General features: G+C 41.4%; 1 protein-coding gene across 2 annotated transcripts in view; it reads right to left on the bottom strand.

Annotated features, from left to right (window-relative positions):
• Positions 1 to 1,621: 1,621 nt before the first annotated feature.
• LOC118938166 (protein NLRC3-like) overlaps positions 1,622 to 23,827 on the bottom strand; it is a 40,643-nt gene continuing 18,437 nt past the window's right edge. The window contains exons 5-18 of one of the 2 annotated variants that reach the window (XM_036939958.1): positions 17,636 to 19,412; positions 16,409 to 16,582; positions 15,960 to 16,133; positions 15,477 to 15,526; positions 12,597 to 13,357; positions 11,491 to 11,596; positions 11,119 to 11,351; positions 10,961 to 11,019; positions 10,640 to 10,854; positions 5,649 to 5,899; positions 5,229 to 5,354; positions 4,949 to 5,090; positions 2,310 to 2,336; positions 1,622 to 1,931 (exon numbers count right to left, since the gene is read on the bottom strand). In XM_036939958.1, coding sequence (XP_036795853.1) covers positions 1,654 to 1,931; positions 2,310 to 2,336; positions 4,949 to 5,090; positions 5,229 to 5,354; positions 5,649 to 5,899; positions 10,640 to 10,854; positions 10,961 to 11,019; positions 11,119 to 11,351; positions 11,491 to 11,596; positions 12,597 to 13,357; positions 15,477 to 15,526; positions 15,960 to 16,133; positions 16,409 to 16,582; positions 17,636 to 19,412 — 4,373 coding nt within the window. In that variant the 3' untranslated portion in view covers positions 1,622 to 1,653. Of the gene's footprint in view, positions 1,932 to 2,309; positions 2,337 to 4,948; positions 5,091 to 5,228; positions 5,355 to 5,648; positions 6,147 to 10,639; positions 10,855 to 10,960; positions 11,020 to 11,118; positions 11,352 to 11,490; positions 11,597 to 12,596; positions 13,358 to 15,476; positions 15,527 to 15,959; positions 16,134 to 16,408; positions 16,583 to 17,635; positions 19,413 to 23,827 lie in introns of those variants that run through there. The other variant, XM_036939959.1, reaches the window with a different exon arrangement.

The following is a 23,827-nucleotide window of genomic DNA, read 5'->3' on the forward strand; positions in this document are numbered from 1 at the left end:
AAATGACATCCCCAAATCTAACTACCTGTAGTTTAGAACCTGAAGCAACGATATGCAGATTCTGGATACCATTGGAAATGACATCCCCAAATCTAACTACCTGTAGTTTAGGACCTGAAGCAAGGATATGCATATTCTGGATACCATTGGAAATGACATACCCAAATCTAACTACCTGTAGTTTAGGACCTGAAGCAACTATATGCAGATTCTGGATACCATTGGAAATGACATCCCCAAATCTAACTACCTGTAGTTTAGGACCTGAAGCAAGGATATGCATATTCTGGATACCATTGGAAATGACATACCCAAATCTAACTACCTGTAGTTTAGGACCTGAAGCAAGGATATGCAGATTCTGGATACCATTGGAAATGACATACCCAAATCTAACTACCTGTAGTTTAGGACCTGAAGCAAGGATATGCATATTCTGGATACCATTGGAAATGACATCCCCAAATCTAACTACCTGTAGTTTAGGACCTGAAGCAACGATATGCAGATTCTGGATACCATTGGAAATGACATACCCAAATCTAACTACCTGTAGTTTAGGACCTGAAGCAACGATATGCAGATTCTGGATACCATTGGAAATGACATACCCAAATCTAACTACCTGTAGTTTAGGACCTGAAGCAACGATATGCATATTCTGGATACCATTGGAAATGACATACCCAAATCTAACTACCTGTAGTTTAGGACCTGAAGCAACGATATGCATATTCTGGATACCATTGGAAATGACATACCCAAATCTAACTACCTGTAGTTTAGGACCTGAAGCAACGATATGCAGATTCTGGATACCATTGGAAATGACATCCCCAAATCTAACTACCTGTAGTTTAGGACCTGAAGCAACGATATGCAGATTCTGGATACCATTGGAAATGACATCCCCAAATCTAACTACCTGTAGTTTAGGACCTGAAGCAACGATATGCAGATTCTGGATACCATTGGAAATGACATACCCAAATCTAACTACCTGTAGTTTAGGACCTGAAGCAACGATATGCAGATTCTGGATACCATTGGAAATGAACCACTTTGAAGTTTGTGGAAATGTGAAATGAATGTAGGAGAATAGAACACGTTAGATCTGGTCAAAGACAATACAAAGAAAAAAAACATGCATATTTTTTTACCATCATCTTTTAAATGCAAGAGAAAAGCCATAATGTATTATTCCAGCCCAGGCGCAATTTAGATTTTGGTCACTAGATGGCAGCAGTGTATGTGTAAAGTTTTAGAATGATCCAATGAACCATTGAATTTCTGTTAAAAATGTTGTATCAAGATTGCCCAAATGTGCCTAATTGGTTTATTAATACATTTGGTAGTTCATAACTGTGCGCTCTCAAACAATAGCATGGAATTATTTCACTGTAATGGCTACTGTAAATTGGACAGTGCAGTTAGATTAACAATAATTAAAGTTCTCTGCCAATATCAGATATGTCTATATCCTGGGAAATATACTTGTTACTTACAACCTCATGTTAATCACATTATCCTACACTAGCGCAACTGTCCCGTGTGGGGGGGGGGGTCAACCACATGTCACAGTAAGGTCCATTTTTTTTGGGGGGGGGGGGGGGGAGGGCGATCAGCTTTAATATTGTAGATAGTTTATGGCATTCAGACCTGTTTTGTCAACTTCTCCTTTAACTCCTCAGCCAGGTTGTTCCGACCCATCTTCCTCAGGATCTCCAGTGTGATCTTCACAGCTCCCTCATCACAGTAGCTCTGTACCATCCTATCCACTGTGAACAGTCTGTCAGCATCCTCCAGCTGGCCCTCTGAGATGGAAGGAAATTCCTCCACACCCTTATTAATGTACCACTGAAATTTCTTCAGGTCGCCTCGGCCCAGCTCTTCCAGAATGTCAAGCAGCAGAAAATGAACATTTTTTGTCCCTGGACACAGAAAATAAACATATGAAACATAACTAAACAGTCCTGACGGATCAGAATTCTGCTTTTGTTGATGTATGTAAACAACAAGTTCCCTGTTGTGTTTCTTGATGTCATCTTGCTGAGTCTACCTTTAAAAATTGTAATTGAATTAGGAAAGAAGTGGACGGCACATAACCACAGGAGTCGACGTGCAACCGAACAACTATTTCATAATTGAAAAGGAAAAAGGTGCAACAACTCAGCATGAAGTACCTGTTTTCTTTCAATCTTTAGGAATCTAAAAAGCTACATTATTGTGTTTACTGTAAAAATCTGCTATTAGGGAACTCTCCTCTAACATAATTAAATATCTTGGGGAAGATAGGAAATAATATTTACCTGCTGTAGCGCCACCTGGTGGTGTAACTGTGGATAAAAAGAGGCCTTGATTACACATGCTCCTCAACAAATTGTCATTGACAGACCATGAATATCATTAAAAAGTGGGTATATACACAGTGCATTCGGAAGGGATTCAGATCCCTTGACTTTAAAAAAAGTATGTTACAGACTTGTTCTATTTTTTTACCTCATCAATCTACAAACAATACCCCATAATGACAAAGCAAAAATTGTTTTTTAGAAATGTTTGCAAATGATACCATTTTTAGTGCTATACATCTGTACTGTCAATTTCTCTATTTCCTTTGTTAATATGAACTCTTTTGACCAAAATTGTTTATTGAATTGCATGACCTCATTTATATAGTGTCCCATACAATAAGGGGATCTGTTGTACCTATTATGTCGGAAAAAGTCAGTTATGAAATCCTTTGTCTTAGTTAAAAACAGGTTGTCATCCAGTAGGCTTTGATTACATTTCCAATATCCTTGCCCACGTGGAAATTCTGTGAGAGTAATGCGGATGCCAACTATTTTATGGTCCGATTGCATTCTGCTCCCAATCAAATTTGTTTTTACTTTTGGTGCCAGCGCAAAGGATACAAGGAAGTAATCAAGACGACTAGCTTGATTAAGCCTCCTCCATGTATATCTAACTAGGTCTGGATTTTTAAGCATCCATATATCCACTAGTTCTAATGTGTCCATGATACTTGTGATATCCTTAAGTGGATGAGGGTGATGGTTTGTAGTGTGATTTCCTTTACGGTGAAGAACTTAAATCCGTGTTATAATCTCCCACCATAATAATAGGATCGATCGTATGTTGCTTGTGAGCTTGATAGATTGTTATAAATATTTTTCAAAGAAGTGTGGATCATCATTATTTGGACCATATAGATTAATGAGTAAATAAAAAAATACATATTGTTCATTGCAGATCTATTTGGACAGTTATCCTTTTTAGATAAAACTATACTAAATATATTCACGTCACCAAATAACTGATTAAAACACACTGTTTTGCAATGAAGGTCTACAGTAGCCTCAACAGCACTCTGTAGGGTAGCACCATGGTGTAGCCGGAGGACAACTAGCTTCTGTCCTCCTCTGGGTACATTGACTTTAAGACAAAACCTAGGAGTCTCATGGTTCTCACCCCCTTCCATAGACTTACACCATAATTCTGACGACTTCCGGAGGACGTCCTCCAACCTATCAGAGCTCTTGCAGCATGATCTGACATGTTGGTCATCCAATCAAAGGATCAGAGAATGCATCCAGTACTGAAAAGCGTAATCTACCGTTAACTAGCTAGTACTGCAGTGCATAAAGTGTGGTGAGTAGTTGACTCAGAGAAAGAAAGGCAGTAGTTGAACTTAAATAGTATTCCTCTCTGTTTGAGTTATGTTAGCTAGCCAGCTAAGGCTATCCAACACTTTAACTCTTGCAAGGGCCCACCGATGTAACTGCTAAACTGCTTCCTGTACACTGCATTGCATGATTGAACACATGGATTGGATTGTGGGTTTACCAACGCTTTAGTTATAGTAGCTAATATGTTGACTATGATGTTAGCTAATATGGTGACAACGATGTAGGCTGTGTGTAGCGGTTATTGTATGAAGTTTTGGCTTTAGTTGGAGAGGTTTTTATAATTTTTTTTGCTGTTTTTCAACTGATGTTGTTTACTGAAGTCCACAAGTGAAGGGAAAATGTGAAAGGAGGAGAGCGCATAGATGCAAAGTGAACTGCTATGAAGTGCACTGTGTGGCCGGTGATCATTCTGTTGTTTCTGTTGCAAAACGTTTCGTTCTCCCTCATCTTAAACTGAAGCGGCCGCCACCGGTTTTCACATTCGGATCAGAGTTGTTGGACAGTTTTAGTGTTTTGGGAAGCGTCATTTGTTCCCAGAACCTAAAGAAATGTTTTATGAATTTTTAAACAACGTAAAAAATATGTTCTGGGAACATTCTTGCAACATCAGGCAAATGTTTTTAACTGGACAGTTTTTGTGTTTTGATAACATATCTCGTCATGTCCACACAATGCTCCCACAACCTAATGAAATATTGTGGGAATACAGACAGAAGGGGAAACCCTGACATGTCACAGGGGATATAAAGCTGAAGCATCCGTTTAGAATGTTCTCACCACCAAATATGGTAGTGAGAGAAGAAGTCCAGTCGTAGGTAGTGGGAGACGATGGATCAAGGTGAAACTGGGCTGATATTCTGCACATTTTCTCATTGATTAAATATCTGATCTCAATAAATGTTTCTGTCCCCCAAACGTAAATGTGTTACAAACACAGTGCATTACGTTTTATATATTTGACGAATTGACAAAGTAAAATAAATGTTTTTGAAGGAGTTCAAGGTTGAATTGAGCACACACACACACTTAACGGAGATGGCGGTCCCTGACGGAAATGTGCAAATACATGCTACAATGCGCAAAAGAATCTCGCTAGCTCGTGCTTGGCTCTGCCCACCTTCTTACTTGTTCTTCCCACTATGCTTAATTTGCTCCCCCTGTAAACAACACAGATGAACTATCTTGGGTTACTTATGTGGTGGGTCCACATGGTCCATCCAAGTTCATTTGATTGAATTTGAGTTTAGAATTTCTGTTACCTGGAAGCCAGACAAGTCCGTTCCATACAAGTTTTTCAGCTTTATTTTCTTCCAGAAGAAGATTCACTTCTTCAACAACAGGTTTAATAAACAACTGAAATGTGGGGACGTAGTTTTCATAGGAATCCACAAATTTTGCTGGCTGGAACAAAAAAAAGGAACATTTCATGAACGGATTTCTGAAATAGGGACATTAAAATCAGTAAAATGATAAGTGAGAATGAAATTATGCATTATATAGTAATAACAAATGTATTATTCAAATATATCTCAGATTTACGTTTGGTTGTATTGGATGTGCATCTGCAGGGTTAGTGGAGAGGGTGTATTCTTGCTTTGGGGTAAGTGTACACAGAGACGTTGTAAGAATTTCTCTTATTCCATCCCTTTCAATCAACTCCCGCACCTTAAAAGGACCAAAAATATACAGTTAAATTGTGCGTCAATAGGAATAAAAATGCACTTGATTATTTAAATGATTGCAGGGAATGTAAGGTAAAACAATATCTGAAACTCAAGAATAAATAATGGAACAAACCACTAAATAAGTGAAAATATGTATTTCAGTCAAACATGTTGTTGCAACTCTCCTCATTTTTTTTGCCGTTATGCTAAAACAGCATTACATTTCCCATTGTGTGTTTGATTGAATTCCAGCCTGATAGAAGTGGGTTTCTAGGGTTGTAGGGTTCCAGCTCACCTCTTTTCTCACAACATTACTGGGAAGCAACAACACATTCAGGATGGACCTCTTGCCAAGTGGTTGGTAGAATAACAACACATGTGCAAGTATGGGGGAGATGGGAGCATCATCATCTGTGACATCACCATAGGCAGATAATCCAGTGATGTTTATTATGACATGTGTGTCTGTTGTCTCATGGGGGGGGAGAAACTCAATGATGTCATCATCAGTCACATGGGCTACAGACAGGAAGTCACATCCACCACCTGAAGAAAGATAACATTCTGAGCTTTCTCTGATATAAGCTACTACTACGATAACAATGACAAACAAGGTATGGCAACAAATGATCAGAGTAATCTTGTTTAGGGAAGTCTAAAGCATGAAACACACAGAGAATCTTATTGCCGATAGGTACTTATCACAGTGGGAGGCCGTTCCTTCTCTTGCTAGAACAAAACCAGTACCTTCAGCGTGCCAACCCAGTAGAAGCTGTAGAGTTAACTTGCAATTCTACACATTTTGCAATGGGGATAGAGAAAATGTTTTAGTGTTAAAGCAGGTTTGCTGCAATTCTACATATTTGTCCACGGGGTGGAGAGAAATGTTTGCAGTTTGAGTGGGAGTGACTAACAAAATCAATGGGGGCCCCCAGTTCAGTAATTCGATCAAGTTTAGATAGCTGGCTAGACTAACTTACAAATCAAAAAGATTTCAGCTTACATGTGCTAATTGAGTGACTGTCAGTGTCAGGGCCTTCCCCGGGCTCCCCCTACGGCAAATAAGATCATGCCTCCATTCTGCTCCTCCCTTCCTATAGGCAAAAACTTAAAACAGGAAGTACCCGTAGTAAGGACTGTTCAACGTTGGCACATAGGGCGCACCGATTTGTCTCACCTCGTTAGTCAGTATGTGTTACACATGTGCTGGTTGCCATCTCATTAGTGTGAAGGGGTTTCACCTGTGTTGGCCCAGGTGCTATTTAAGAATGGCTGGCCCAGTGCTCTAGTTGTGTAGAGATATGTGGAGGGTTAACACATTTAGTTGGCTCTGCCTATTTTGATTTCTAGACAAACAATATTTTATCTGCTCTTTCCTGTTTTCATTATAATCCACTTTTTGGTTTGTGTCGTGTCTAAGTGTGGGTTTTTATTTTGTTTACCTATTCTTGGGCAAATTTAGTGGGTGCTCATGGTGGGTGTCTTTTAGATTCCAGTTGTTGTTGTTGTTAGTCAACTTTCATTGGACACCCCCATGAGTGTCTTTTAGAACCCCACCTGTTTTGTTTTGGTTGTTGTCAGTTACTCTTTGTTAGTTCCCCCTTCTGTTTGAGTGACATTATTTGGGTTTTCTTGATGGGGAATGTAACAGAGATATGTTCCAGGTTGCTTCTGAGAATAACATTGACATATACACTGCTTGGTGACTGAGTTTATCAGGAAGTGCATAGAATATGTTGTTCCCACTGTGGCGATCAGAACTTGGACCGATGGCAGAACTGTGGATAGATAGCAGCATTACTCAGAGCATGTGCAGACCAGCTGGCTGGAGTGTTGAAGGACATATTCAAATCCCTCCCTATCCCAGTCTGTTGTCACATGCGCCGAATACAACAGGTGTAAACCTTACAGTACTTAGCCCATCTGTATACAGCCCATCCAACTACCTCATCCCCATACTGTATTTATTTATTTATCTTGCTCCTTTGCACCCCAGTATCTTGCACATTCATCTTCTGCACATCTACCACTCCAGTGTTTAACTGCTATATTGTAATTAATTCACCACCAGGCCCTATTTATTGCCTTACCTCCCTTATCTTACCTCATTTGCACACAATGTATATAGATGTTTTATTTTTTATACTGTATTATTGACTGTGTGTTTGTTTACTCCATGTGTAACTCTGTGTTGTTGTATGTGTCGAACTACTGTGCTTTATCTTGACCAGGTCGCAGTTGTAAATGAGAACTTGTTCTCAGCTAGCCTACCTGGTTAAATAAAGGTGAAATTAAAAGCGCTGAATACAGCATTTAACCAAGGCAAGGTGCATGGGAACATGGACGAGTATAAACAGTCCAGCTACGCCCTCCGTAAGGCAATGAAACAGGCAAAATGTCAGTAGACCAGCTGGCTGGAGTGTTGATGGACGTATTAAAATCCCTCCTTATCACAGTCTGTTGTCAAATCAAATTGTATTTGCCACATGCGCCAAATACAACAGGTGTAGAACTTACAGTGAAATGCTTACTTACAAGCCCTTAACCTACAATGCAGTTTAAAACTTATTTGGGATTGGGGGCACTATTTTCACGTCCGGATGAAAAGGTGCCCAAAGTAAAGTGCCTGCTACTCAGGCCCAGAAGCTAAGATATGCATATAATTGGTAGATTTGGATAGAAAACATTAAACACTCTAAAGTTTCTAAAACTGTTTGAATAATGTCTGTGAGTATAACAGAACTGCTTTGGCAGGCGAAACCCAATCTGTTTTCTATTAGATTTCTATGGCAAGCCCGTTTTAATAGAAATATGCTTTCACTTCCTATGGCTTCCACTAGATGTCAACAGTCTTTAGAAATTGGTTGATGTTTCTCTTTTGAGTAGTGAAGAAGTAGACCTTTCCTTTCTGAGGCTCGAGCCAGGTGGATTGTTTGGTTTGGTGCGTGTCACCTGAAACTCGCTCCACTTTCATTTTATCCTCTATTGAACAAGGTATAGTCCGTCTTAAATGTTATCAATTATTTACGTTTAAAAATCCAAAAGTTTTTTAGGAAAGTTGTTTGAAACGTTTGGATCAAGATTACAGGTCATTTATAAGATATTTTGTAGTCATGTTGCGCTAGTTGAAACCATTTTTTTTAATCAAACGCGCCAAATAAATGGACATTTTGGAGATATAACGACGGAATTAATCGAACAAAAGGACCATTTGTGATGTTTATGGGACATATTGGAGTGCCAACAGAAGAAGTTCTTCAAAGGTAAGGCATTAATTAAATAATTATTTCTACTTTTGTGTCGCGCCTACGGGTTGAATTCTGATTTTCATGTGTTGGTATGCGCTGCCCTCAGATTATCGCATGGTTTTCTTTCACCGTAAAGCTTTTTTGAAATCCGACACGGTGGCTGGATTAACAAGAAGTTCAGCTTTAATTTGGTGTATTGCACTTGTGAAAGTATGAAAGTGTAATATTTTTAATATTTTGGGGGGAATTTGGCGCTCTGCCATTTCACCAAGTGTTGTCAAATCGATCCCGTTAACGGGATTTGAGCCTCAAGAAGTTTTAAGAAACATAAGTGTTTCAAAAAAAGATACGTCAAAATTGTTAAAAAAAATATTTAAATAATTAAAGAGCAGCAGTAAAATAACAATAGCGAGGCTAAATACAGGAGGTATCGGTACAGAATCAATGTGGAGGTTAGATACAGGGGGTACCGGTACAGAGTCAATGTGGAGGCTATATACAGGTGGTACCGGTACAGAGTCAATGTGGAGGCTAAATACAGGTGGTACCGGTACAGAGTCAATGTGGAGGCTATATACAGGGGGTACCTTTACAGAGTCAATGTGGAAGCTATATACAGGGGGTACCGGTACAGAGTCTATGTGGAAGCTATATAAAGGGGGTACCGGTACAGAGTCAATGTGGAGGCTATATACAGGGAGTACCAGTACAGAGTCAATGTGCAGGGGCACAGGTTAGTCGAGGTAATTGAGGTAATATGTACATGTAGGTAGAGGTAAAGTGACTATGCATAGATAATAAACAGAGAGTAGCAGCAGCGTAAGATTCAAGATGTCCACCATTGTTCCTGTACCCAAGAAAGCAAAGGTAACGGAACTAAATGACTATCGCCCCATAGCGTTCACTTCTGTAATCATTAAGTTCTTTGAGAGGCTAGTTAAGGATCATATCACCTCCACCTTACTCCACCTCCACCTTACTCGACAAGTGTCTGTGGGTTTTTGCTCCTCCTTGTACTTGATTGATGAATTAAGGTCACTGATTAGTAAAGAACTCTCCCTCACCTGGTTGTTTTGGTCTTAATTGAAAGGAAAAAACCTGCAGACACTCTGTGGAATGAGTTTGACACCCTAGACCCACTACAAATTGCATAACACCCCAACAGATTCACAGTTGACGCAATCGCCATCGCTATGCACACTGTCCTATCCCATCTGGACAAGAGAAATACCTATATAAGAATGCTGTTCACCTTCAACACCATAACTGAGCTTGTGGGAGGTGAGGGTCCAGGCGGAGTGGTGCCAGGAAAATAACCTCTCCCTCAACAAAATGAGACAGCAAAGGGAGCACACCCCTATCCACATCGACTGCTATCCACATCGACTGGGCCGCAGTGGAGAGGGTGAAAAGCTTTAAGTTCCACAATGATAATATTACTGACAACATATGCACATCACTGACAAGGCACACTGCCTGCCCTCCAGGACATCAACAGTACCCGGTGTCAAAGGAAGGCCAAGAAGATCATCAAGGACCTCAGCCACCCGAGCCACTGCCTGTTCACCCCGCTACCATCCAGAAGGCAAGGTCAGTACAGGTGCATCAAAGCTGGGACCAAGAGACTGAAAAACAGCTTCTATCTCCAGGCCATCCACAGTAAAACAAGTCCTATATCGACATAACCTGAAAGGTCGCTCAGAAAGGAAGAACCCACTGCTCCAAAACTGCCATAAAAAAGCCAGACTACAGTTTGCAACTGCCTATGGGGACAAAGATCGTACTTTTTGCTAATCTAGACCATAAAGTAAGCAACACACTCCAACTTGCATTGCCAAACAATGCTACTGCCACCTGGTTTGGAGAATTTTAACGCTGAGTGGCTAACAACTTCAAGGTCTTTGCTATGTGAACACAAAAGAGATTGACTGTTTGTAGGTGCTAAGTGCTGTTGGCAGGCAAACGTTTGACAATCCTACCTGCGTGTCTGAGCTACAACATCTTTCATTAATGAACATTGCTTGAAATGATTACTCACAAGAATGAATTTGACAGTGTGGGAGGTGTAGTTGACAGACAGACTTCTGAGGACAGTCGATGTTGAACAGGGGTCCTGCAGGCCTCTTTCCACTCTGGGATAGAAGCTTCCTGTCCCAGTGGACTGTCCTATAGAGCACCTCTCCTTCTCCCTCCATCCTGAACACCAGGCCTGTTATACTGCACTGGAACAGACCTGCACTGGGGCACTGGAACCTAGAGGAAACAATGGTGAAGAATGACATTTTAATTACATTCCCTGAATATGACTTGAAAAATGAGGCATTGTCCTTACAAACTATTATTGAGGAAAAAACATTACCGGTATGCTCCCTTGCCCTCATGATTATAGATTTCTGGTTCAAAGGTATTGGAAACCATCTACAATGTAAAGACAATAGATTTGGAATAGTTTGAAGAGTAGTTGAATATAAACATATTAACTGGTCTTTCTTGCTTTCTTTCCAGCCACGGTCTTACCATGGGAGGGTCAGTAGTAAACAGGCCCTGGTTGACTCTTCTAATCTCTGTGATGGTTAAATTCTCCATTGCATCAGGTAAGCTGTTAGAAAGATGACCTCTGACACCGTCCTCGCTCTCCTCTTCCAATGTCCCCTCACTAGAAAAAGGCCAACTGTGAGAGCATGGCAAGGGAATGGATGATCCTTTCTGTTTTGACAAGGTTGGATCACTGTATTCCAGGAGAAGAAAATCTGCACAGAGAAAGTGTAAATATGTCAGCCAAGTGTGACCCACTTCTTCAGGCAGTGGAGGAGCATATCATCATTCAAAGTTATAAAGCTGGTGATACTTCAGTAGACAATATCACAACCCTTTGGACTGATTACATACCCACTTCTCTGTTGTATTCTTCTTCATCATCATCTTCCTCTTTTCCTTCTTCTTCCCTTATGCATATTTCTGTCATTATCAGGATCTCATCTGGACAGCGGGTGGCCTGAACATAGACAGAATTAGTAGTCTGAACACCATTTTCATGAATACATTCAAACAAAGTTAAACATTAATTCAATGAAGCAAACATTTTTATCTTGTAAATAAAAAGTTCATACATGTGTATTATATTAAGTCAAGATTCTATACTGAAATTGATTTTACACATTACATGGCAGTGGAGGCTGCTGAGGGGAGGACGGCTCATAATAATGGCCAAAAGGGAGCAAATGGATGTGTTTGATGTATTTGATACCATTCCACTAATTCCACTCAAGCCATTACCACAAGCCTAATGAAAAGGAATAGTAGCCAAGCTCATTTATGACTCTCTCATGATAAAGGATGGATATAATATACTTCATATTTAATCTTTATCTAACTAGGCAAGTCAGTTAAGAACACATTCTTATTTTCAATGACGGCCTAGGAACAGTGGGTTAACTGCCTTGTTCAGGGGCAGAACGACAGATTTTTACCTTGTCGGCTCGGGGATTTGAGCTAGCAACCTTTCTGTTACTGGCCCAACGCTCTAACCACAAGGCTGCCGCCCCTGTACATACTTGGTACAGTCATCTATTATAAGCCCGCCTTTGCTCATATCTCATTGGATGATAGACCAATACGTCAGGGTGGAACATCAAATCAGTCAAAGCCTGAAGTCACAATTTGTTTTACTTCATTGCTTATTATAGTTTGTTTGACATTGACAGCATCATCGACTGCCGACTGACTGATCTTCAAATCACTGACCTACAAAAAATAGAAAAATAACTAGTTTCATCTACAAACCATTATTGTTTGTGGATCAGTAAGTCACAATTTACTCACAATGCAAAACAGATTTGATGCGCTCGAACACAGCCTTTATGAACTCTGAATTAATTAATTAATGATTATTTGGCAAAATCTCCCTCTGAAAATCAATAGCTTTCTCAATTTCAATTCATAATAGAAAATACAGCGAGGAGAATATCTATAATAATATGTTAAAAGTTGTCTACCTCAGATGATACAGGATTGCTGGCAAACCCGGGGGACACAGAGGTGTGAGGATGCTGAAGCCCAAAAGTGGGATAGAGGGGCTCAGTGAATATGGTCTGGAATGTGTGCAGGTGGGTCATCAAGCCAGAGTAGACCTTGTAGAACGACAGAGTGCCGGTCAGCCAGTCCAGAAACACTCCTACTCTGAGGCGTGGAGGGGAGGAGGACTGGTCTCTCTGGGGTTGAGGAGGGGAGGAGGACTGGTCTCTCTGGGGTTGAGGAGGGGAGGAGGACTGGTCTCTCTGGGGTTGAGGAGGGTTGATGAGGCGTGGAGGGGAGGAGGACTGGTCTCTCTGGGGTTGAGGAGGGTTGATGAAGCGTGGAGGGGAGGAGGACTGGTCTCTCTGGGGTTGAGGAGGGTTGATGAGGTGTGGAGCATGTATTGTAGTATATTGACTATTGTGGAGGGCACCGTAATGATTCCCACGGCAGATCAGACTCCAGGACTTCTTATTGTATCCAAATTCACTGGCAGAACCATCTCCTTTTCTACTGATGCCTTTACATGTCACTCCAATGTCAGCCAGCCCACTGCACTCTACCTCCCAGTAACAGCGCCCAGTCAGACCCTCTCTACACAACACCTGGGTATAGTGATCAAATCTCTCTGGATGATCAGGATACGGCTGCTCCTCTTTAACCCTCTCCACCCTTCTGTTCCCCTCAGACAGAGAGAGGTTTCTGTGTGCTGTGTTTGGGTCCAGTGTGAGATCACAGGCATCTGCAGACAGGAGTAGAGGTTTAGGAGAGAGTTGGCTGGATTAGACCAGTGTTTGTGCCGAAAACAAATGATATCTAATGCCTCAATACTACAATATGTTTAGTAAACTTTCTCTAAATTCTATCACACATTGTGTTTTAAGGAGTATTTTCAGATGTTATTGAATGGACAGTGAAAGCCCTAGTCAAAATACTCTTTAGGAATAGTGACTGTTCCAATAGAATCCGATTGGATTCTCACAATACTATAGGATTTTGGACACCTTTATCAGAATCCTATTGGAATCCTATTGGACTAATTTTTGTCCCCATTTGGAATCAAAAAGAATCCTATTGTCCCTTTAAGAATGACTGATGACATCACAGCTACCACAGGCTTGCAGTGTTAATTAACTACCAAGTTCAGCTTGCCGCCTGTGGCTGTGCAGAGAATCTCTGGTTTTCTAACATTATCATTGTAACAGTTTTTAGATATTTTGATATTTAATCAGGATCCCCATTAGCCGCTGTAAAAGCACCAGCTACTCTTCCTGAGATCCAAATGAAACACGACATAATACATAGTACATACATTTAAAATGTCAGACATAGCTTACATATCAGTACATACACACAATATCTAGGTCTAATACTTAGTACAGTGCAAATTACAATACAAGATATATAAAATGGCTGTGTCATTCATAATCATTCATATCGATTTCAATTTGGAATCAATAGAGCGGGGGCAAACGTGTAAGCGCTGTTAAAACTAACATTATTCAAAGGCTACAGTGAGTCTGAGATTAATTTGTATATCACTGGTTAGAAAATAATTTGCTGAAGACAGTCCTCTAAATTCTATAATGTCCAATGAAAGTTTTCAGAGGCTGCCGAAACGGGGCAGGAAACAAATCAGGTGCTTTGTTATTTAACTACAACGAATCACAACCCTCCATAGAATATCAACAATGACAAGGGTTGGCTGTTATTTAACTACAACGAATCACAACCCTCCATAGAATATCAACAATGACAAGGGTTGGATGTTATTTAACTACAACGAATCACAACCCTCCATAGAATATCAACAATGACAAGGGTTGGCTGTTATTTAACTACAACGAATCACAACCCTCCATAGAATATCAACAATGACAAGGGTTGGCTGTTATTTGAGTGATAGTTTGACTCGCAAGCCCATGTATTTGTTGTGAGGCCAGTGACTTTTATACAGATAGCGCCCCGAATTTGCCTTGCCATTTGGGTTTCATAGTAGAAGTCGTAAAACCGCTGGCGAGTATGTCAAAACCAATGATATTGATCTGTTTTAAGCAATCGATTTTGTCAATGTGATTACTATAAACATTTATACTAATCTGAAGTAAAAAGGATGTGTAATTACCCTCAATTTGAAGTGGTCAAATCATGAGGTTGTGTAATGTATCACATACTGTCCACGTACAGGAAATTTACGGAAATAATCTTAAACAATCTAATATGTTGCTGTATTGGACAATCTCACAGCTAAATGTGGCACTGAAACCTGATCATTTATGTTAAACTGCAATCAAGACCAGTAACCGGAGGAACAGTCTTTCCTCAATGTCTCTCCGGAGCACAGTCTCCATCTCTTCACGTACTCACACCAATGATAATTCCCTGAGGTTCTCAACCTGTTCAACACACCACCACAATATGGGAGTAATACAATCCTATCAGATTTTGGAACAGTTCCTTTGACCTCCTAGGGATTCTTTAATTTTATAGTATCCTATAGGATTCCAACACCCAAATCCTATCAGATTTTGGAACAAATCCTATAGGATAGGTTCCAAAATCTGATACAATATTCTATTGGATTCTAAATAAGATTTTTGTATTAAAATCCTTTGGATTTTTTGGACTAGGAAGAGAATGACAGTTGGGAAAGACAGAGAGAGGTTGTGTCAAAGAGCAGTAGGCCAGATTCAAACCTATGCTGACATGGTGTTCAATCAAATCTGAATATAGAACCCTAAAAATATAGATTAAAAAACAATGTGTGATATAAATGTTTTAAGAAAATAGTATAATAAAAGACAATAGAATACAATAATTATATTTCATAAAATGATATTCCAGTTCCTTATCACCCTTACATTTCTTCATCAGCTGTGGTTTAACCCAGAACTCTTCATTATGGTCCACACTGTGGGAGAGACAGAGGAACAGACAGAGTGAGTGACACACAGCCTGTATGCTGTCTAGTCTAGCCTGTATGCTGTGTAGTCTAGTCCAGCCTGTATGCTGTGTAGTCTAGTCCAGCCTGTATGCTGTGTAGTCTAGTCCAGCCTGTATGCTGTGTAGTCTAGCCCAGCCTGTATGAAGTGTAGTCTAGTCCAGCCTGTATGAAGTCTAGTCCAGCCTGTATGAAGTGTAGTCTAGTCCAAAAAGGTGACAAAGTAAGAGCTCTACACCATAGCCATACCTAGCTGTTCTTAGAACAATAAGATAAATGCAATCTTCAATCAATCAATTACAAGACTGTTTGTCATTCTGTTTTGGTCTGAACTCAAAGGAGGTGGTATAAATGGGAAAGAAAGGCACTAGAAATATATGGTTTTCACAGTAACTGCACTAACTTGAGTTTCTCCAGTCTACAGTGTGGATCCTCCAGTCTAGCAGAGAGCAGCTTCACTCCAGAGTCTCCTGGGTGATTGAAGCTCAGGTCCAGTTCTCTCAGATGGGAGGGGTTTGACTCCAGAGCTGAAGCCAGAGAAGCACAGCCTTCCTCTGTGACTCTACAGAATGACATCCTGCAGAGAACAGAGTTAGGGTAAAACACATCAAAGTATAACCTTTATTTGGTAACATTATTGAGCAATACAAAATCTCTAATGGACACATTATTCTAAAAGGGACAGTCTTGTTATATAAGATGGATGGATTGGAGTAATTAAGGTGTTTAGGGTATACTTTCTGAAGGAATGGGCCATGTGGCTATTCTGACTCAGCAGAATATGGTCAGTGAGTATAGCAGTATAATATATTTAAAAACTCCTGTTGTGTAACAATGTTTCTAAGTACTGACCTCAGTGTCTCTAGTTCACAGTGTGGATTCCCCAGTCCAGCAGAGAGCACCTTCACTCCTGAATCCTTCAGGTCATTATTACTCAGGTCCAGCTTTCTCAGGTAAGAGTCATTTGAGCTGAGAACTGAGGCCAATGCTTTATAAAACCACTCAGTGAGTTCACAGCCAGCAAGTCTGCAACAGTGAGAACCATTTTATGAAAGTATATTTATATATAATACTTGATAATACTATACTACAAAGAAAGTGCTACCTAACATTTTTGGGAGGAAAGGTTTGATATGCATTCATACCCAAAGCTGAATGTTAAAACCATATTATATATTAGTATTATTGTCCCATACACCAGATAGGTGCAGTGAAATGTGTTGTTTTACAGGGTCAGACAAAGTAGTGTGGCACCCCTAGAGCAAATTAGGGTTAAGTGCCTTGCTTAAGGGCACGTTGACAGATTTGACACCTTGTCGGCTCAGGTATTTGAACCAGCAATCTTTTGGTTACTGGCCCAACTCTCTAACCTAAGCTATGCTAATGACCAACTCTCTTAACTGCTAGGCTAATGACCAACTCTCTAACCGCTAGGCTGATGACCAACTCTCTAACCGCTAGGCTGATGACCAACTCTCTAACCGCTAGGCTGATGACCAACTCTCTAACCGCTAGGCTGATGACCAACTCTCTAACCGCTAGGCTGATGACCAACTCTCTAACCGCTAGGCTAATGACCAACTCTCTAACCGCTAGGCTAATGACCAACTCTCTAACTGCTAGGCTAATGACCAACTCTCTAACTGCTAGGCTAATGACCAACTCTCTAATACTTATTTTCCACCATAATTTGCAAATAAATTCATAAAAAATCCTACAATGTGATTTTCTGGATTTTTTTTCTCATTTTGTCTGTCATAGTTGAAGTGTCGATATGATGAAAATTACAGGCCTCATCTTTAAGTGGGAGAACTGCACAATTGGTGGCTGACTAAATACTTTTTTTGCCCCACTGTATATATCGTCCTACTTTGAAGGGGTAAGAGGGGTAGGCTCTAGACCAGGGGTATTCAACTTTTACTCTACTAGGTCCGGAGCCTGCAGGTTTTCTGTTCAACCGGATAATTAATTGCACCGACCTGGTGTCCCAGTTCCAAATCACTCCCTGATTAGAGGGTCCAAAGTTAAATCCTCTTGGGCTTTAAGTATGGTATTTGCGAGATTTACATTATTACTTACATTGCCTCTCTGCAACTCCTCACTGCTGGGATTAGTCTCAAACGCCCCTCCTTAGATGTGTTGTATCTCTGTAGGTCAAGTTCATCCAGCACGCCCTTTGATATCAGCAGCGCATAGGCCAGAGCTGAGCAGTCACCGGGGGACATTTCTATTTCTGCAGGTAGTCCAGACTTTAGGAACTTGTCAATGTCCTCATGTACTGAATCATCTTTCATCTCAGTCAAGCAGATGAGTAGATTGATGTACCTATCAGGTGAGACTTGATCTACATTTGGCTTCCTGAGGTATTTCTTAATTTCCTTAACAGTCTCTGAGCTGATCTCTGTTTGTGGCAGTAGGTCTTGTAACAGTTTCTGGTTGGATTCTGTTGAGATGCCAACAAGGAAACGGAGGAACAGGTCCAGGTGTCCATTCTCACTCTCCAAGGCTTTATCTACCATCATCTTCAGCAGCTCATGCAAGGACAGCTCTGATGACACATCCCCAACGAACGACTCCAGGGCCTTGATGTTCTTGCTCGCACAGCAGTGGAACACGTACAGAGCAGCAAGGAACTCCTGGAAGCTCAGGTGGACAAAGCAGTACACTTTCTTCCGATACAGCCCATACTCTTCTTTCAGGATTTCTGTGCAAAACCCAGAGTACACTGAGGCTTCACTGACATCAATGCCACACTCCTCCAGGTCTTTCTTAGAGAATATGAGATTGCCCTTCACCAGCTGTTCAAATGCAAGTTGTGCCAGTTTGAGAATTATTTCTTTGTTTCTTTCTATGATGATGTCCAGATCCGTCTCCCTTTCCCCATCATACTTATTGCTTTTCAGGTTTGTCTGAATGAGCAGGAAGTGATTGTACATCTCAGTCAGAGTTGTGATCTCTCCACTCTCATCTTCACTCAACATTTGCTCAAGAACCCTGGCAGTAATCCAACAGAAGACTGGTATGTGGCACATGATGTGGAGGCTCCTTGATGTATTAATGTGGGAGATGATTCTCCTGGCCCGGTTCTCATCCTCAACATTCTTCTTAAAGTATTCTTCTTTCTGTTTGTCGTTGAACCCTCGTACTTCTGTCACCTTGTCAATGTACTTACAGGGGACCTGATTGGCTGCTGCTGGTCGGGAGGTTATCCAGAGGAGAGCTTCAGGGAGTAGATTCCCCTCAATGAGGTTTGTCAGCAGCACATCCACCGATGATGTCTGTGTAGCATCAGTCACCCTCTTGTGTTTTTCAAAACCTAATGGCAGTTGGCTTTCATCCAGACCATCAAAGATGAACAGAACTTTGCAGGTAGCATAAATCTTTGCTTCTACTATCTCTGTTAGTTCAGGGTGGAAGTCATTCAGAAGTCCATGAAGACTGTACTGCTCATCTTTAATCAAATTCAGTTCTCGGAAAGGAAGCACAAAGATGAAATCAACATCCTGATTGGCGTTTCCTTCTACCCAGTCGAGGATGAACTTATGTACAGAGATCGTTTTTCCGATGCCAGTGATTCCCTTTGTCATTACAGTTCTGATAGGTCTCTTCTCTTCTCCAGGTAAGGGTTTGAAGATGTCATTGCAGTTTATTGGAGTGTCTGATATGTTTCTCTTGGATGGATATTCAATCCGTCGAACCTCATGTTCTTTATTAACCTCTTCTTGTGTGATGTAGAGCTGTGTGTAAATGCTATCAAGTCCATTTTGTTCCTCAGCAGTGCCTTCAAATACACATCTAAACTTCTTCTTCAGACTGGCTTTCAGTTTCCCTTTAACTATCTGTGTGATGTCATCCACTGGAAAGAACACATTTAAACAAAAATGTAAATACTACTTAAGAACAGAATTTAGAATATCCGTATGCATACAAAAAAGTGTGATTTATCAAACAATCCTACAAGTGTCATAGGCACACTGGTAGGAGATAACCATTGATAAATACCAATTGTTCTCAACCTCAGTGCTCGTGCATGATCTTGGCTATTTGCATTTAGAAACACCCCTAATTAACCATATATGGTCAAAATCATCCCTTTAATGCCCATGGAGAATATACAGCGCCGTACCATGAAATAGCATACAGGCACAACCCCCGCCAAAAAGCTTTGGAAAAATATATTTTCCAAGACTGAAATAAGAGGTGCTAGTGTCAGAGATTGAGTACAACAAAAATGTTGGATTTGGCTCAGTTGTGGTTTGACCAGTAAAAATGTAAACATAGCTATTGTTTTTTTTTCATTCACACTTTGTTACATGTAAATCTAGGTAAGAAACAGACCAGTAAATCATAAGTATATCCTATATTTCTTTGCAATACAGTATATGTAATACTGTATACTCCAAGATCGCATAGCAGTTCAGACGTCTTTTGTCCTCGTCTTGTCGTGTCCTGTATATATATATATTTACAACTTTTTTCACATACAGTTTATTTTTATTTTCCATCAACTCATCTTCTAAACACTCTCCTGCAACCAGCCTCACCAATTTATATTTATAAAAAAGTATTATTTACCTCAGATCTGTAATCCTCCAAGAAGCTAGCCAGAAACTCCAAGAAGCTAGCCAGAAACTAGCCAGAAGCTAGCCAGGAGCTAATCCAGAAGCTAATCAGAAGCTAGTTAGCTTCTTTACTGGCAAATCGTTAGTATTCAGCTAACCACGGTTTGTGGTCATCAGCTATCCTTTAGCTCGAAAATCTATCGAAAATCTATCGCCAGTTTTGTACGGCGCAGCGCGGCTCGGAACGGAACATACCGGACCAATTTTTCTCTCCATGTCCCTGGATTTCAACTGCTCTCTGGACATTCATACCCGGATCTCACAGCTAGCTAGCTGCTATCCGTGTGACAGTCGGCTTTCGTCGATTCCGGAGCAAACATCGATTGTTCCGGTGCTAGCCAGCTCCGTCAATCATTCCTGAGTTCCATCATTCACTCCTGGGCTGCAGTCACCTATCCGGACCCGTTTCACTGCCTACGCGGAGCCCCACCGGGCCTTCACAACTGGACTGCCGACGTTATCTACCTGAATGAGATCCGGCTGGCTCCTCTGTCGCGACGTTACCTGAACGCCCATCTGCGGCCCGCTAACCGTTAGCTGTCTTACCGGCTGCTATCTGAATAGACAATCGGACAATTTATTTATTTTTATTATTATTATGTTTTCTTCTCGGGCCTCTATAACTATATCTATTGTTCTTATTTTTGTTGTTGTTGTGTGATTTGGATTAATCCCCTCTACCACACGGAACCCCACTAATCTACTGACCGAACGCAAGAGGTGGCTAACAACATACCTCCATCCTATGCTAGCTTGCTACCGGTTGGCCTGGCTAGCTGTCTAAATCGCCGTGACCCTCAACCAACCTCTCCACTCACTGGACCCTTTTGATCACTCGACTAAGCATGCCTCTCCTTAATGTCAATATGTCTTGTCCATTGCTGTTCTGGTTAGTGTTTATTGGCTTATTTCACTGTAGAGCCTCTAGTCCTGCTCACTATACCTTATCCAACCTATTAGTTCCACCACCCACACATGCAATGACATCTCCTGGTTTCAATGATGTTTCTAGAGACAATATCTCTCTCTTCATCACTCAATACCTAGGTTTACCTCCACTGTACTCACATCCTACCTTACCTTTGTCTGTACATTATACCTTGATGCTATTTTATCGCCCCCAGAAACCTCCTTTTACTCTCTGTTCCAGACGTTCTAGACGACCAATTCTTATTGCTTTTAGCCGCACCCTTATTCTACTCCTCCTATGTTCCTCTGGCGATGTAGAGGTGAATCCAGGCCCTGCAGTGCCTAGCTCCACTCCTATTCCCCAGGCGCTCTCTTTTGACGACTTCTGTAACCGTAATAGCCTTGGTTTCATGCATGTTAACATTAGAAGCCTCCTCCCTAAGTTTGTTCTATTCACTGCTTTAGCACACTCTGCCAACCCGGATGTTCTAGCTGTGTCTGAATCCTGGCTTAGGAAGACCACCAAAAATTCAGACATTTTAATTCCAAACTACAACATTTTCAGACAAGATAGAACTGCCAAAGGGGGCGGTGTTGCAATCTACTGCAAAGATAGCCTGCAGAGTTCTGTCCTACTATCCAGGTCTGTACCCAAACAATTTGAACTTCTACTTTTAAAAATCCACCTCTCTAAAAACAAGTCTCTCACCGTTGCCGCCTGCTATAGACCACCCTCTGCCCCCAGCTGTGCTCTGGACACCATATGTGAACTGATTGCCCCCCATCTATCTTCAGAGCTCGTGCTGCTAGGCGACCTAAACTGGAACATGCTTAACACCCCAGCCATCCTACAATCTAAACTTGATGCCCTCAATCTCACACAAATTATCAATGAACCTACCAGGTACCTCCCCAAAGCCTTAAACACGGGCACCCTCATAGATATCATCCTAACCAACTTCCCCTCTAAATACACCTCTGCTGTCTTCAACCAAGATCTCAGCGATCACTGCCTCATTGCCTGCATCCGTAATGGGTCAGCGGTCAAACGACCTCCTCTCATCACTGTAAAACGCTCCCTGAAACACTTCAGCGAGCAGGCCTTTCTAATCGACCTGGCCGGGGTATCCTGGAAGGATATTGACCTCATCCCGTCAGTAGAGGATGCCTGGATATTTTTTTTAAATGCCTTCCTAACCATCTTAAATAAACATGCCCCATTCAAGAAATTTAGAACCAGGAACAGATATAGCCCTTGGTTCTCCCCAGACCTGACTGCCCTTAACCAACACAAAAACATCCTATGGCGTTCTGCATTAGCATCGAACAGCCCCCGTGATATGCAGCTGTTCAGGGAAGCTAGAAACCATTATACACAGGCAGTTAGAAAAGCCAAGGCTAGCTTTTTCAAGCAGAAATTTGCTTCTTGCAACACTAACTCAAAAAAGTTCTGGGACACTGTAAAGTCCATGGAGAATAAGAACACCTCTTCCCAGCTGCCCACTGCACTGAAGATAGGAAACACTGTCACCACTGATAAATCCACCATAATTGAAAATTTCAATAAGCATTTTACTACTGCTGGCCATGCTTTCCACCTGGCTACTCCTACACCTGTCAACAGCACTGCACCCCCAACAGCAACTCGCCCAAGCCTTCCCCATTTCTCCTTCTCCCAAATCCATTCAGCTGATGTTCTGAAACAGCTGCAAAATCTGGACCCCTACAAATCAGCCGGGCTAGACAATCTGGACCCTTTCTTTCTAAAATTATCTGCCGAAATTGTTGCCACCCCTATTACTAGCCTGTTCAACCTCTCTTTCGTGTCGTCTGAGATTCCCAAAGATTGGAAAGCAGCTGCGGTCATCCCCCTCTTCAAAGGGGGGGACACTCTTGACCCAAACTGCTACAGACCTATATCTATCCTACCATGCCTTTCTAAGGTCTTCGAAAGCCAAGTCAACAAACAGATTACCGACCATTTTGAATCTCACCATACCTTCTCTGCTATGCAATCTGGTTTCAGAGCTGGTCATGGGTGCACCTCAGCCACGCTCAAGGTCCTAAACGATATCTTAACCGCCATCGATAAGAAACATTACTGTGCAGCCGTATTCATTGATCTGGCCAAGGCTTTCGACTCTGTCAATCACCACATCCTCATCGGCAGACTCAACAGCCTTGGTTTCTCAAATGATTGCCTCGCCTGGTTCACCAACTACTTCTCTGATAGAGTTCAGTGTGTCAAATCGGAGGGTCTGTTGTCCGGACCTCTGGCAGTCTCTATGGGGGTGCCACAGGGTTCAATTCTTGGACCGACTCTCTTCTCTGTATACATCAATGAGGTCGCTCTTGCTGCTGGTGAGTCTCTGATCCACCTCTACGCAGACGACACCATTCTGTATACTTCCGGCCCTTCTTTGGACACTGTGTTAACAACCCTCCAGGCAAGCTTCAATGCCATACAACTCTCCTTCCGTGGCCTCCAATTGCTCTTAAATACAAGTAAAACTAAATGCATGCTCTTCAACCGATCGCTACCTGCACCTACCCGCCTGTCCAACATCACTACTCTGGACGGCTCTGACTTAGAATACGTGGACAACTACAAATACTTAGGTGTCTGGTTAGACTGTAAACTCTCCTTCCAGACCCATATCAAACATCTCCAATCCAAAGTTAAATCTAGAATTGGCTTCCTATTTCGCAACAAAGCATCCTTCACTCATGCTGCCAAACA

Source organism: Oncorhynchus mykiss, chromosome 13, assembly GCF_013265735.2.
Source record: "Oncorhynchus mykiss isolate Arlee chromosome 13, USDA_OmykA_1.1, whole genome shotgun sequence".
Lineage (NCBI taxonomy): Eukaryota > Metazoa > Chordata > Actinopteri > Salmoniformes > Salmonidae > Oncorhynchus > Oncorhynchus mykiss.